This window comes from Stomoxys calcitrans, chromosome 4 (assembly GCF_963082655.1).
Source record: "Stomoxys calcitrans chromosome 4, idStoCalc2.1, whole genome shotgun sequence".
Taxonomy (NCBI): Eukaryota; Metazoa; Arthropoda; class Insecta; order Diptera; family Muscidae; genus Stomoxys; species Stomoxys calcitrans.
This window is the reverse complement of record NC_081555.1, coordinates 34,899,386-34,914,730: the sequence shown is the minus strand read 5'-3', so window position 1 is coordinate 34,914,730 and position 15,345 is coordinate 34,899,386. Positions and strand designations below refer to the sequence as shown.

At 41.9% G+C, this 15,345-nt stretch overlaps 1 protein-coding gene across 21 annotated transcripts in view; it reads right to left on the bottom strand.

The window, feature by feature from the left end:
• LOC106089068 (small conductance calcium-activated potassium channel protein) overlaps nt 1–15,345 on the bottom strand; it is a 965,076-nt gene that overhangs the window by 325,120 nt on the left and 624,611 nt on the right. For all 21 annotated transcript variants that reach the window (XM_059367773.1, XM_059367771.1, XM_059367763.1 and 18 more), the window contains one exon: nt 3,445–3,664. In XM_059367773.1, coding sequence (XP_059223756.1) covers nt 3,445–3,664 — 220 coding nt within the window. The remainder of the gene's footprint in view (nt 1–3,444; nt 3,665–15,345) is intronic.

The window sequence follows — 15,345 nt, the reverse complement described above, 5'->3', positions numbered from 1 at the left end:
CGGTCCTCGTAGTACTGGACTTATCAAAGCCATTCGACACGGTCAGCTACGCCAAACTATTTAAGGACATCGCCAACAGGTCCCTCCAGCCAGGCCTGAAACGCTGGGTCGCGAATTACCTGTGTGGTCGTCAGTCATTTATGGAATTTAGGGATAAGAAGTCAAAGCACCATAGAGTGAAACGTATAAAGCAATTGGCAGATCTGCGGTAAGCTATGCAGCGCCAGTGTGGTCTCGTCAGCTCTGTGATACGCAGTGGATCTTTCAGAATGCCGCCCTCCGAACTGCGACGGACAGTCTCTTCAGTTCTCATGTGCACCACCTCCATCAGGAGACAAAGATCCTACCAGTGCGAATACATAACTGTCTAAGCTATACCTTTTGGGCTGTTATCGCAGAGACCATTGAAATCATCCATCGTCCAGAAGCCTTAAGGTAGATCTACATGATCTAGAGCGTGAGGTTCAGCGCTACAAGAGAGAAACTCTAGATCAAGCGGCATATCATGGGGGTCTAGACAACATTTATTCATACACTGTAGGATTCCCTCAGATCCTGAATCCAAATTTAGAAGATTAAGGTAATGTAATCCCAATATTTCTTCCGACTGGAAGATTGGTAGATTGGATAAGGCAGATGGTGATCGGAGACATCCAGTATTCATACTAAACTCCGACTGTCTCACAGACCTCAACAATTTAGAGGGGGTTCTACCCTACGATTCAACAAGTCGAAACGGATGGTCTATAGAAGCGGTGGGTTTGGTGAATCAGGAGACGACTCAGCAGTTGCTGCTGAACACTTGCCTGAGGAACTATCGACCATATCGCTTAAGTCTGGCGGATTGCAGGAGACTGAAAATCCCCCTGCCACAATGGAGACAGGAGGGGATGGCATCGAAGCGAGACCCGATAAACCCTGTGTGGGTGGGTCATACAGTTGGACTGGGCTCAAGATGTGCGCCAGCGGGGAAGCACGGGCTTTTTAAAGCGAACTGGATGGTTCCTTCTTCTGTTCCTTGTGGTATCACAATGGACGAAAACGTCTATGTGAGTCTGATGGCAGACTGCCACCTTTACCTATCCTAGCCTCAAAGGACCAGTCGCTAGTTCGGTAGCAGACAAAGTGCAACGATCTGATATCATCACCACAGCTGTTGAGTATTCGGGTTCTATTAGTTGTTGGGTATTCCAAGGGGATAATAGTACTGTACCTATCTTGAGTGGCTACAAAAATATTTATCGGTTTTAAAACCATGCCCACTTCACCAACGGTCCAAACTGCCGGTTTTTTGTGCCCACAACCGATGGATGGTGGGTATATTCATTTTGTTATTCAGTTTGCAACACACCGAAATATAAATTTTCGATCCTGTAAAGTATGTATATTCTTGATCGTCGAAAAAATCGAAGACGATCTAGCCATGACCATCTGTCCGTCCATCAGTCCGTCCATCAGTCCGTCCATCTGTTCGTCCGTCCATCAGTCTGTCCGTCTGTCCGTCCGTCTGTCCGTCCGTCTGTCCATCCGTCTGTCCGTCCGTCTGTCCGTCCGTCTGTCCGTCCGTCTGTCCGTCCGTATGTCCGTCCGTCCGTCGGTCTGTCCGTCCGTCTGTCCGTCCGTCTGTCCGTCCGTCTGTCCGTCCGTCTGTCCGTCCGTCCGTCTGTCCGTCCGTCTGTCCATCCGTCTGTCCGTCCGTCTGTCCGTCCGTCTGTCCGTCCGTCTGTCCGTCCGTCTGTCCGTCCGTCTGTCCGTCCGTCTGTCCGTCCGTCTGTCCGTCCGTCTGTCCGTCCGTCTGTCCGTCCGTCTGTCCGTCCGTCTGTCCGTCCGTCTGTCCGTCCGTCCGTCTGTCCGTCCGTCTGTCCGTCCGTCAGTCCGTCCGTCTGTCCGTCCGTCTGTCCGTCCGTCTGTCCGTCCGTCCGTCTGTCTGTCCGTCCGTCTGTCCGTCCGTCTGTCCATCCGTCTGTCCGTCCGTCTGTCCGTCCGTCTGTCCGTCCGTCTGTCCGTCCGTCTGTCCGTCCGTCTGTCCGTCCGTCTGTCCGTCCGTCTGTCTGTCCGTCCGTCTGTCCGTCCGTCCGTCCGTCTATCCATCCATCAGTCCGTCCGTCTGTTTGTTTTTCCCTACATCCATCTGTTTCTCAGTCCAACCATATATCCGTCCGTCCGTCTCCGCGTCTCTACGTCAGCCCGTATGTCCATCAGTTAGTCCTTCTCTCCATCTTCCCTTTGAAATCACACTAGATAGGTAATTTTGATCTTGATAAAGCCCCCATATAGATCGATACGTCGAATTAAGGTCTCAGGCCCATAAAAGCCACATTTATTATCTGATTTTGCTGAAATGACAGTGAGTGAGGCCACTCGACATCCTTCTCTAATTTGGCCCCGATCGATCAAGATATGGATAAGGTCTTGAGACCATAAAAGGCGCATTTATTATTCGATTTTGCCAAAATTAAGGACAGTGAGTTGTGTTAAGCCCTTCGATATCCTTCTACAATTTGGCTCCGATCGGTCCAGATTTAGATACAGCTGCTATATAGACCGATCTCTCGATTTAAGATTTCGGGACATAAAAGGTGCATTTATTGTCCGATTTCGCCGAAATTTGGGGCAGTGAGTTGTGTTAGGCTCTTCGATATCTTTCTGCAATTTGACCGAGATCGGTTCAGATTTGGATATAACTGCCATATAGATCGATCTCCCGATTTAAGGTCTTGGGCCCATAAAAGCTGCAATTAATATCCAACTTTGCTGAAATTTGGCAAATTTGTCCTATGTTAAGCTTTTCGACATACGTGCTCTATACAGTTCAGATCGGTCTTTATTTGGATAAAGCTGTCATATATACCGGCCTACCATCTTTTAGTCTTTGGGCCCATAAAAGCAGTTTTTATTACCCGATTCCGCTAAGATATGGTACCGTGAGTTGTATGAGACCCTTACATATGATTCTCGAATATAGTGAAGATTGGACTTCATTTAGATATAGTTGCCATATAGGCCAATATTTCGTTTTACCATCTTGAATAGTAAATTGTATTAAACCATACGACGTTAGTGCCGAGTTTGGTCCAAATCGGACCGAATTTCATTACAGCTTCTATGGTTTATAAATGATGTATTTCTAACTGGATTATGACGAATGATAGTTAATGGGTATCCAAAGTTTGACCCTGCCGTACTGCACTTTTACTTGTTTTAATGTGTGTTCGTTTTGAATTCAAAATGTTTTTTTTTTTTAATCATTTTTGTTCTCCTCTTTTCAATGAAATTTTGTTATATATTTTTAATGCTTTTTTTTACTTCCGCTGAAGTTTTCATAATAAATTATTTATTTGGTTTTCTCTTTCGACTTATCACACCATACTCGTTATGTTACTCTTTTTGTTGGTTGGGTTTTTTTTACCATTATCCGCTTAGGTCTAAAATGGCAAAACTTACCTTTGTATAAACACCAGCGCTGCTTAATTCATTCTCGATAACCATCACAACAATCCCAAACATGCCCATGACTAGAGCGTAATCACTGATACGTTTTCGCTTTTCGAATAAAGCTTTACGTTTCCCCAGTCGATAGCCGACATTGGGTTTGTGTTTAGCGGAGTTTGTTGAGGGCTTCCGGGATGTATTACCGCCAGTTAAAGCACGTTCCTCCATATACCTAAATCATTCAAATACAATGTTTCCGTTTCCCCACGCACACACACACACCCGCACACACCGCCGAGAGGTAAGCATACATCCAAAGGCGCCATGAAGACACGCATACCGTAGATATTTAATGTCATATGTGTGCGTATACATCATCCAAGTTGGCAGTCGTGCAGCAGGGTTAAAAGTTACCAAGAATTGCGAGCGAAAGAGAGGAAGAGAAGAGAAAAAAGAGGAATTTCATGTAATAAAAAATTAATTGTTTTAATGTTGCCTACATCCGCCAAATCGAATTAGTGTAGTTTGCAGTTGTCATTTGGCCCTTTTTTTCCTTTTTTATTTAATCGAAAGAGTGTCGGTCGTGTAAGCCAAATCCCCTTCCTGATGTCATACCCTGATTGTTTTGTTGCCAGCAATGTGCCTTTGGCACAAGTCTTTATTTCCTATCTCATTATTGCAATGCTTACGTGGGCGTCATTAGAAATGATTATTACATTTTGGAAATTTATAAAATAAACTGCTTTCCAAGCCGCTGAACACCCTAATGAAACAATCATTTATTCCGTCTGTCCCAAAAGAAGCAAAAGGGTTCTAAAACAAGAAGAAGACCTTGGAGATTTTCTTATAAACAGTTTTTATAGTATTGAACATTTGGAAACATTTGACAAGAATTGAATATTCAGTTGAGTTATATAAATGAGTCTGATCTACCCGGGTAAGAAATCGTAGGCTCGACAAAGTACAAGGTGGCGCTACTATGGGGCCTGTAGCACCATATCGTGCAGGTTGGGACTTGTTGAATGATACCTGAAAAAATACAAGAGCAAAGTGACGTCAAACAGTCGGAGGGCTTCGGGGTCTGTTTTCTTTTGAGGGAGTACGTGAGTCCTCTATATTCCGCAGGGTGCTCTCTTAGGACCCGAAAGATGAGCGAAACTAGAAGGAGGCTATCTCTGAAAATCTCGCAGGTCGATGATCTCAGACCCAATATATCAAAGGACAGGATCCAACTCATTAAAGACATCTTAAACAAGTAAAAGCATGCTAAGTTTGGCCGGGCCGAATCTTATATATCCTCCACCATGGATCGCATTTGTCGAGTTCTTGCCACGGTATCTCTTTTTAGGCAAACAAAGGATAAAATAAAAGACTTGCTATGTTATTGGAACAATATCAAGTAATGGTTCATTTTGGAACATAATTGAACCGAATATTGGAGACCATCGTAGAAGTCATTGTGTAAAATTTCAGCCTAATTCTAGTAAGAATTGCGCATTTTAGAGGATGAAGAAGTAAAATAGGGAGATCGGTTTATAGGGGGGGAGCTGTATTTGGCTATAAACCGATTCATGCCATATTCGCTACGTATGTTAAAGGTCGTGAGAGAAGGCGTTGTACAAAATTTTAGCCAAATCGGGTAATACTTGCGCCCCTTAGAGGCTCAAGAAGTCAAGACCCAGATCGGTTTATATGGCAGCTATATCAGGTTATGGAACGATTTAAACCATACGTAATACAGTTGTTGGAAGTCATAACAAAACACATCATGCAATATTTCAGCCAAATCGGATAAGGATTTCTCCCTGTAGAGGCTCAAGAAGTCAATACCACAGATCGGTTTATATGGCAGCTATATCAGATTATAGACCGATTTGGACCATACTTCGCACAGTTGCTTGAAGTGATATCAAAACACTATGCGCAAAATTTCAGTCAAATCGGATAAGAACTTCGCCTCCTAAAAGCTCAAGAAATCAAGACCCAAGATCGGTTTATATGGCAGCTATATGAGGGTATGCAGCGATTTGGACCATACTTAGCGTAAATGTTGGAAATGGTACCAAAACACTAAGTGCAAAATTTCAGTCAAATTGGAATAGAATTGCGCCCTCTAGTGGCTCAAGAAGTCAAGACCCAGATCGGTTTATATGGCAGCTATATCAGGTTATGGACCGATTTAAACCATACGTTATACAGTTGAGGGAAGTCACAATTAAACACTTTGTGCCAAATTTCAACCAAATCGGATAAGGATTTCTCCCTGTAGAGGCTCAAGAAGTCAAGACCCCAGATCGGTTTATATGGCAGCTATATCAGATTATAGACTGATTTGGACCATATTTCGCATAAATGTTGAAAGTGATATCAAAACACTTCGTGCAAAGTTTCAGTCAAATCGAATAAGAATTCCGCCTTCTAAAACTCAAGAAGTTAAGACCCAAGATCGGTTTATATGGCAGCTATACCAGGTTATGGACCGATTTGAACCATACTTAGCACAGTTGTTGGAAGTGATATCAAAACACTATGTGCAAAATTTCAGTCAAATTGGAATAGAGTTGCGCCCTCTAGTGGCTCAAGAAGTCAAGACCCAGATCGGTTTATATGGCAGCTACATTTGAACCATTCTTAATACCGATTTGAACCATTCTTAATACAGTTGTTGGAAGTCATAACAAAATACATCATGCAATATTTCAGCCAAATCGGATAAGGATTTCTCCCTGTAGAGGCCCAAGAAGTCTAGACCCCAGATTGGTTTATATGGCAGCTATATCAGGTTATAGACCAATTTGGACCATACTGCGCATAAATGCTTGAAGTGATTTCAAAACACTATGTGCAAAATTTCAGTCAAATCGGACGAGAATTGCGCCCTCTAGAGGCTCAAGACGTCAAGACCCAAGATCGGTTTATATGGCAGCTATATCAGGTTATGGACCGATTTAAACCATACGTTATACAGTTGAGGGAAGTCAAAATTAAACACTTTGTGACAAATTTCAGCCAAATCGGATAAGGATTTCTACTTGTAGAGGCTTAAGAAGTCAAGACCCAAGATCGGTTTATATGGCAGCTATATCAGGGTATGGAGCGATTTGGACCATACTCGCACAGTTGTTGGAAGTGCTACCAAAACACTACATGCAAAATTTCAGCCAAATCGGACGAGAATTGCGCCCTCTAGAGGCTCAAGAAGTCAAGACCCAAGATCGTTTTTATAGCAGCCATATCAAAACATAAACCGATTTGGCACATTTACAATCCCAACCGACCTACACCCATAAGAAGTATTTATGCACAATTTCAAGCGGCTAGCTCTACTTCTTCAAATGTTAGCGTGCTTTCGACAGACAGACAGTCGGACGGACATGGCTAGATCGACATAAAATGTCATGACGATCTTTATGGGGTCTTAGACGCATATTTCGAGGTGTTTAAACAGAATGACGAAATTAGTATACCCCCATCTTATGGTAGAGGGTATTAAAAGGGAATAATTTTATGGGCAGTTTATTCGTTTGACTCCCAAAAGTCTACGGTCGCTTTTTGATGAAAAGATAATCGGAAAACATGCCGAAAGTCTGAAGGTTGCCAGAAAGACTGAAGGTTGTGAGGACATCGAAGAAGAAGAGACAATAGAACACCCGCTGTATGTGTGTGTCGCACTAGCAGTCAGAAGGAGTTCTACTTTAGGTTCCCATTTCTTTGAGAAACTGTCAGATTAAGCGGATGGGAACATTCCGAACCGAAGAAACAGACAACCATTTGGTTCGTAGTGCTTCTTCCACAAACAACTTTTGGTGGATTTCGCTCATCTTCGACTTCCCATGCGTCGATTGTTTGTTTGTTTCGGGCTCATACGCAAAGATCCACTATTCGCCACCTGTGACGATCGTTTAACTGTATTTTGAAGCACCACGATCGTATTGTTTCAACATTTCTTCGCACTAATCGAGACGAGCCGGAGGCCACCGTAGCGCAGACGCTGAACCGCCGTAGCGTGACGCTGAACGCCTGGGTTCGAATATTGGCGATTGCATCAGTAAAAAACATTTTTCAGCGGTGGTTTTCCCCTCCTAATGGTGGCAACATTTGTGGAGTACTATGCCTTGTAAAACTTTTCTCCAAAGAGGTGTCGCACTGCGGTACGCCGTTCGGACTCGGCTATAAAAAGGAGACCCGTTATCATTGAGCGTAAACTTGAATCGGACTGAGCTCATTGATATTTGAGAAGTTTGCCCTGTTCCTTAACGGAATGTTCCCTCATCGTTATCTATCCCCACTGCTGTCGTGCTGGGGCGTAATCAACCTGTCTAGATTATTCAAGACCAATACGCTTGGCGCAAACCCTAAGAAAGACATAGCTTTAATTTTTCACCAGGAAACAGACTATGGACCGTTTGAGGGGACCCGTTGCGGATGGAGTACAATTGGAGTTCTCTCCGGAGGAGTAGTAACTACAGAAAAAAAGCTGAAAAGGAGTAGGAACTCTTAGAAAGAGGTCAGAAGGAACTCTCACAACTCGACAGAAAGCAGCTGGAAGTTTTGGCCAATATTTATGGCACTGATTATGCCGATTATCACCTATGGATGCCTGGTATTGCAACAGGGTCTGGGTAGCTATGCTCACAGCAACATGACCGAAAAGGTACAGGTAACCGCTGCAGTACTGAACTATGAATCAAAGGGGTGCGCCCCTAGAGAGGCGCTGGATGTCGTCCTCTATCTTATGAATTTCCACCTATTTGTTGGGTGCGCCCCTATGAAGCTTAAACATGATTCGGACAGCATTCATTGATATGAGAAGTATCCCCGTTATTTGATAAATTTTATTAGCGAGACGAAAAAGATCCTCCTTTAACTGAGGGAGTCAGGAGTTTCACAAACAAGGGCATTATTTTCGTCTGATGGAGGCAGATCAAGTGGCATAAAAGCTATTTTTTGTGGGGTGTCGAATTTTAGCGTCACGGGACTGCGGGGAACGAGGCACTCGTTTTGCTGAACAGAATAGTTCTCTAACAAGCGCTGATACTTTTGTTAATTCTGCAAACCCTCCCCTATGCGTATTTCTTGGTATGGGAAAGCCTTTTACTACAACCGAGCGAATAAGGCATGGGCGGGTGCCGCACACAGAAACAAAAAACAAGTAAAAGCGTGCTAAGTTCGACCGGGCCGAATCTTATATACCCTCCACCATGGATCGCATTTGTCAAGTTCTTTTCCTGGCATCTCTTCTTAGGCAAAAAAAAAGGACAAAAGAAAAGATTTGCTCTGCTCTTAGAGAGATATTAAGATATGGTCCGGTTTGGAGAACTGTGTAAAATGTCAGCCAATTCGTATAAGAATTGCGCCCTATAGGGGCTCAAGAAGTAAAATAGGGAGATCGGACTATAGACCGATTCAGATTATAATAAACATGTATGTTGATGGTCATGAGAGGATCCGTCGTACAAAATTTCAGGCAAATCGGTTAATAATTGCGACCTCTAGAGGCTCAAGAAGTCAAGATCCCAGATCGGTTTATTTGGCAGCTATATCAGGTTATGAACCGATTTGAACCTCATTTGACACAGTTGTTGAAAGTTAAAACAAAATACGTCAAGCCAAATTTCAGCCAAATCGGATAGGAATTGGGCCCTCTATAAGCTCCAGAAGTCGTGTCCGCAGATCTGTTTATATGACAGCTATATCAGGTTATGAACCGATTTGAATCATATTTGGCACAGTTATTGGGTATTATAACGAAATACTTCGTGCAAAAATTCATTAAAATCGGATAAGAATTGCACCCTCTAAAGGCTCAAGAAGTCAAGACCCAAGATCGGTTTATATGGCAGCTATATCAGGTTTCGGACCGATTTGAACCATACTTGGCACAGTTGTTGGATATCATAACAAAACACGTCGTGCAAAATTTCATTCCAATCGGATAAGAATTGCGCACTCTAGAGGCTCAAGAAGTCAAGACCCAAGATCGGTTTATATGACAGCTATATCAAAACATGGACCTATATGGCCCATTCACAATACCAACCGACCTACACTAATGAGAAGTATTTGTGCAAGATTTCAAGCGGCTAGCTTTACTCCTTCGGAAGTTAGCGTGCTTTCGACAGACAGAAGGACGGACGGACGGACGGAAGGACGGACAGACGGACGGATATGACTAGATCGACATAAAATGTCGCGACGATCAAGAATATAAATATATATTTTGTGGGGTATCAGACGAATATTTCGAGTAGTTACCCAGGAACATTCCTCTAATTAATGTTCATGGGAAAAATTTGCTTTTTCAATCAAATTAAGCATTTATGCTTCCAGAGCATATAATCCTGTATTTCTTAAAAATTTGTTTCTATGTTTTTGTTATATAATATGAATGTCTTATTGTATAACCCATTACTTGATTTTCAACATCTTCCAAAAGGGATCTAATCGGTAATTCCATCGCACATACCCAAACACATCATGATTATCCTCTTACAAAGCAGGCTTGACAGGTTTCGCTTACGGTTTGCCGCTTTCATTTTACAATTCCACTCTTCGTTTTTTTTTTGTTGTTTTCTGGTTCCATTTGTTATTTGGTTGTAATCTTTATGGGATTTACGTCATAGAATTGCTAATATTAAACAACAATTGGTGGGTTGCTATTTTCTCCGGTGCCTCTTTCTTGAGCAATCGCACCGCTCATTTGTGCCTTTAGTTCTTTTTGTTGTTGTTGCTGTTGGTTGTTTTGTTTTCTTCGCTGCGGCTTAGCCATATGACAGAGGTTATAATTTATGGGAAAAGTTCCCCATTTGAGGAAGGACCACAAACCAATGGCAAACATGTTGAGAAAACACTTGAGTATGTTGGCATGCCTGCTAACTATCACAGGCCAATAAAATCGCTTGTCATTGATTGGTTGCGGTAGAAGTCTTAATTTTTTTTTTGTTCCTTTTTGAAATTTTTTTGTAGTAGTCTTTGTGGTGCCATATGTCTGGCGGCAGGAATGCCTTATGTGAAAGTTTAGGTAAGAAAATGCACAGCGCTTTTATGAGCGTATAGCATGTGCTGGCTGGCATGGTTAATTATGAAAGTAAATTAATAGAATTGTATTTTCATTAATAATCAATAAGTCGTCGTTGGAGTATAGTTGGGATTTTTCTATCCTACATGACCATGGTGGTAAAACGCATTACAATTTTGAGAATTAGTTTGAGATTGTAAAGGGGGAGAAAACGAAAACGCAGGATTGTGAGGCCAAAAGTGGCTAAGAAATTGAATATTTTCCCATCAGCGCCCCAGCTATACAGGAACGGATTAATCCTGAAGGCTAAAAATTAAGGAGCATGTACTCTGAGCTTTATGGGGTGCCATGGCGTGAAACCATTTGCATCAGCGGTAATGACTCCACTTAACCAATCTTTGGGATATAGTTTGATGGACGGATTTATCCTTAAATTGTTCAATTCATAGAATAAACGCCTTCATGCTGTACATCACACTTAAGTAAGAGGTCTGGCGAGGTGTAAGTGAGACGGCAAGGATACTTGCATCAGCACACCAAATGTCGCAACAAGGTCTAAAATGAAAATAACATCCTCCTTATGGATGTATATGCTTAGCATGGTGGAAAGATTTGTCAATTATATGGTTTTCTTTCAGGAACCGGGGTTATGAAAAAAGGCTAGAAACTGTATCGTAGCCAGTAGGGAGCTATGTCCTGATTTCATATACTAGCGAGAAAGATTTAACAGTAGTGCCCTTAAAGAAGCTAAACAGTCCAATAGTGGTCTTCATATGGTTTGAATTCAAGTATGGTCCTGGCATGAATCTATCATATGATGGATATAACCCCCAAACAGACACGATCCGTGCCTTGTTCAGATTGTGCGAAACTAAGGGACATCTTCTTATATATAAAAATCAATTTGTGTTTGTTTGTAGGTTTGTTTGTGTGTTCCTTATAGACTCCTTATCCTAATTTTCAAAAACGCCAGATCTCAGGGATGGGTTGTGCGATTTAAGCGAAATTTTGTGTGCTCTCTTTTATAGTAACCTACGAACAAAAATTTTGGTATCCAAATTTCAGATGGGGTACCTAGGGTGGGCGCCCCACCCAAAACCTACCAAATGTATATATAAACCAATCACGACAATATGGGACTCAAATGAAAGGTATTTAAGATTAGAAAACGTATCTGATATCCAATTGTCGGACCAAGTGTTTGGGGGACCACCCTTACCCCTAAAACACCCCTAAATCGAACATATTTACCGACCATGGCAATATGGGACTCAAATGAAAGGTATTTGCGAATAACATACGAATCTAATATCCAAATTTGGGACCACGTTCCTGGGGGTTCACCCCTTTTCCAAAACACCCCCCCAAACAAGACTTAATTACTGACCATGTCAATATGGTGTTTAAATTATAGGTATTTGAGTGAAGAACACGAATCTGATGTCCAAATACGGGACCACGTGCTTGAGAGACCGCCCATGCCCGAGAACATCCCCCAAAGAAGACAAATTTACGACCATAACAATATGGGGCTCAAATGAAGGTCTTTGGAAGTAAAGCATGAATCTGATATCAATGTTCGGGAAAAGTGTTTCAGGGGCCACCCCACCCCCATGACACCTCCCAAATAGGATGTATTTACTGACCATTGCAATATGAGGCTCAAATAAGTGGTATTTTAGAGTAGAACACGAATCTGATATATATTTTCAAAGCCAAGTCATTGAGTGCCCGCCCCATCTCCCAAAGCACCCCCCAAACCGGTTATGTTTGCCGACTATGGAGACATCATCAACATTCGGAACCAACTGTCTAGGGGACGTCCCACCACCATAACAACCCCCAAGTAGGACGTATTTGCTCACCAAGACAATTTGGGTCTTCAAGACAGAGGAGCTCGATATTCATAGTTTTTAGGGCCCATAACCCAAACCGGACATATTTGCTGGCTTTTGCAATAAGGGATTTAAATGAATGGTATTTGAGATTAGAAAACCACTCCACTCCCCAAAACACCCCTAAATCGGGCATATTTACCGACCAAGTCAATGTGAGGCTTTAATGAAAGGAATTGGGTGGTAGAGCAATGAAATATTCATCTGAGACCCCATATAGCGTATATATTCTTGATCGTCATGTAATTTTGAGTCGATCTAGCCATATCCGTCCGTCTGTTCGTCCGTCCGTCCGTCCGTCTGTCCGTCCGTCTGTCTGTCCGTCCGTCCGTCCGTAAGTCCGTCCGTCCGTCTGTCCGTCCGTAAGTCCGTCCGTCCGTCTGTCCGTCCGTCCATTCATCCGTCTGTCCGTCCGTCTGTTCGTCTGTCCGTCCATCCGTCTGTACGTGTGTCTGTCGAAAGCACGCTATCTTTCGAAGGAGTAAAGCCAGACGCTTGAAATTTTGCACATTTTTTTTTTATTAGTTTAGGTCAGTTGGGATTGTAAATAGTCCAAATCGGTCCATGTTTTGATATAGTTGCCATATAAACCGATCTTGGGACTTGACTTCTTGAGCCTCTAGAGACCGCAAGTTTTATTCTATTTGGCTGAAATTTTGCACTTACTGTTTTGGTATCACTTCCAACAACTGTGCTAAGTATGGTTGAAATCGGCCAATGTTTTCATATAGCTGCCATATAAACCGATCTAGGATCTTGACTTCTAGAGCCTCTAGAGGGCGCAATTTTGGCTGAAATTTTGCACGTACTGTTTTAGTATCACTTCCAACAACTGTGCGAAGTATGGCGTAAATCGGTACATAGCCTGATAAAGCTGCCATATAAACCGATCTGGGATCTTGACTTCTTGAGCCTCTAGAGGGCGGAATTTCTAACCGATGTGGCTGAATTTTTTGACGAGGTGTTTTGTTATGACTTCCAACAATTATGCTAAGTATGGTTCAAATCGGTCTATAACCTGATATGGCTGCCGTATAAATCGATCTTGAATCTTGACTTCTTGAGCCACTAGAGAACGCAATTCTTATCCAATTTGGCTAAAATTTTGTATGAGGTGTTTTGTTATGACTTCCACGAGGTGTTTTGTTTTGGTTCAAATCGGTCTATAACCTGATATGGCAGCCGTATAAATCGATCTCGAATCTGGACTTCTTGAGCCACTAGAGAGCGCTAATCTTATCCGATTTGGCTGAAATTTTGCAAGGAGTGGTTTTGCTAAAACTTCCAACAAATGTGTCAAATATGGTTTTAGTTGGTCCATAACCTGATAGAGCTGCCATATTAACCGATCTGTGGTCTTGACATCTTCAGCCTCTAGAGGGCGCAAATTCCATCCGATGTGGCTGAAATTATGCTAAGTATGGTTCGGCCTTTAACCTGATATGGCTGCCGTATAAACCGATCTTGAAGCTTGACTTCTTGAGCCACTAGAGAGCGCAAATCTTATTCGACGAGTCTGAAATTTAGCAAGAAGTGGTTGTGTCAAATATGGTTTTAGTTGGTCCATAACCTGATATAGCTGCCATATAAATCGATCTTAGGTCTTGACTTCTTGAGCCTCTAGACGGCGCAATTATTATCCGATTTGGTTGAACTTTTGTACAACCACTACTTTCATGACCTTCAATATACGTGTCGATTATGGTCTGAATCAGTCTATAGCCTGAAATAGCTCCCCTATAAACCGATCACCCTATTTTACTTATTGAGCCCCAAAGGGCGCAATTTTTATTCGAATTGGCTGAAATTTTACACAATGACTTCTATTATGGTCTCCAACATTCAGTTCAATTACGGTGCGAATCGGACGATAACTTGATATTATATTGGGTTGCCCAAAAAGTAATTGCGGATTTTTTAAAAGAAAGTAAATGCATTTTTAATAAAACTTAGAATGAACTTTAATCAAATATACTTTTTTACACTTTTTTCTAAAGCAAGCTAAAATTATCAGCTGATAACTGACAGAAGAAAGAATGCAATTACAGAGTCACAAGCTGTGAAAAAATTTGTCAACGCCGACTATATGAAATATCCGCAATTACTTTTTGGGCAACCCAATAGCTCCAATATCATAGGAATTCTTTTCTTTTATCATATGTTTGCCTTAAAAGAGATACCGGGAAAAGAACTCGGCAAATGCAATCCATGGTGATGGGTATATAAGATTCGGCCCGGCCGAACTTAACACGCTTTTATTTGTTTTGTTCCATGACTTCACAACTTCTTTACCAGCACTCTCATTTGTATGCCTAAAATAGAGTTGATATATTTTGGCATTACCTAACCCCTTTCGTTGTTAGCGAGTCTCTTTATTATTTCCCATCATCAGTTCCTTTAAAGTTCGATCTTTTTAAACATAATTGAATATCTCTAGTGTAATGTTCCTTCAATGCACTATTCCATCATTGCAAAAGAAAACATTGTTTCACCCTTCAATCTCATTCCATAAACTTGATAACAACTTAGGAGTTCTTCGAAGAAACTTTGTAGTTTTGTACAGCAACCATGAGCTATCAGCTTTCGGCTTTCCACGTTTTCTACACACATCTGGCCAACTTTTCCATTGTTAATAGAAAATTCCAAAAATCCATGCTAAACTTTTGTGCTAACATGATGGAGAATGGAAAATGTTGTTGACACATTTGACTCTCTAGTTCTCTACTTAATACTGCAAGGCAGCAAATAGTTTATTGACTCAAACTATCTCCATCTACATCATGATCATCTCTAATGCAAGTGGGTTGGGCGCTGTTAAAGATATATATGACTGCAAACACTACAGCACTCTTTCGCTACTAACCATATTGCGTGCAAATTTATGTTTCCAAAGAGGAGATCATGTCCCACCAAGTGAAATGTGAGAACTGCAACATTTTTAGAGGTCCTTGTAAAGAATGATAATGTACGAGTAATGCGAATGTTAGGAATAGGTCACAC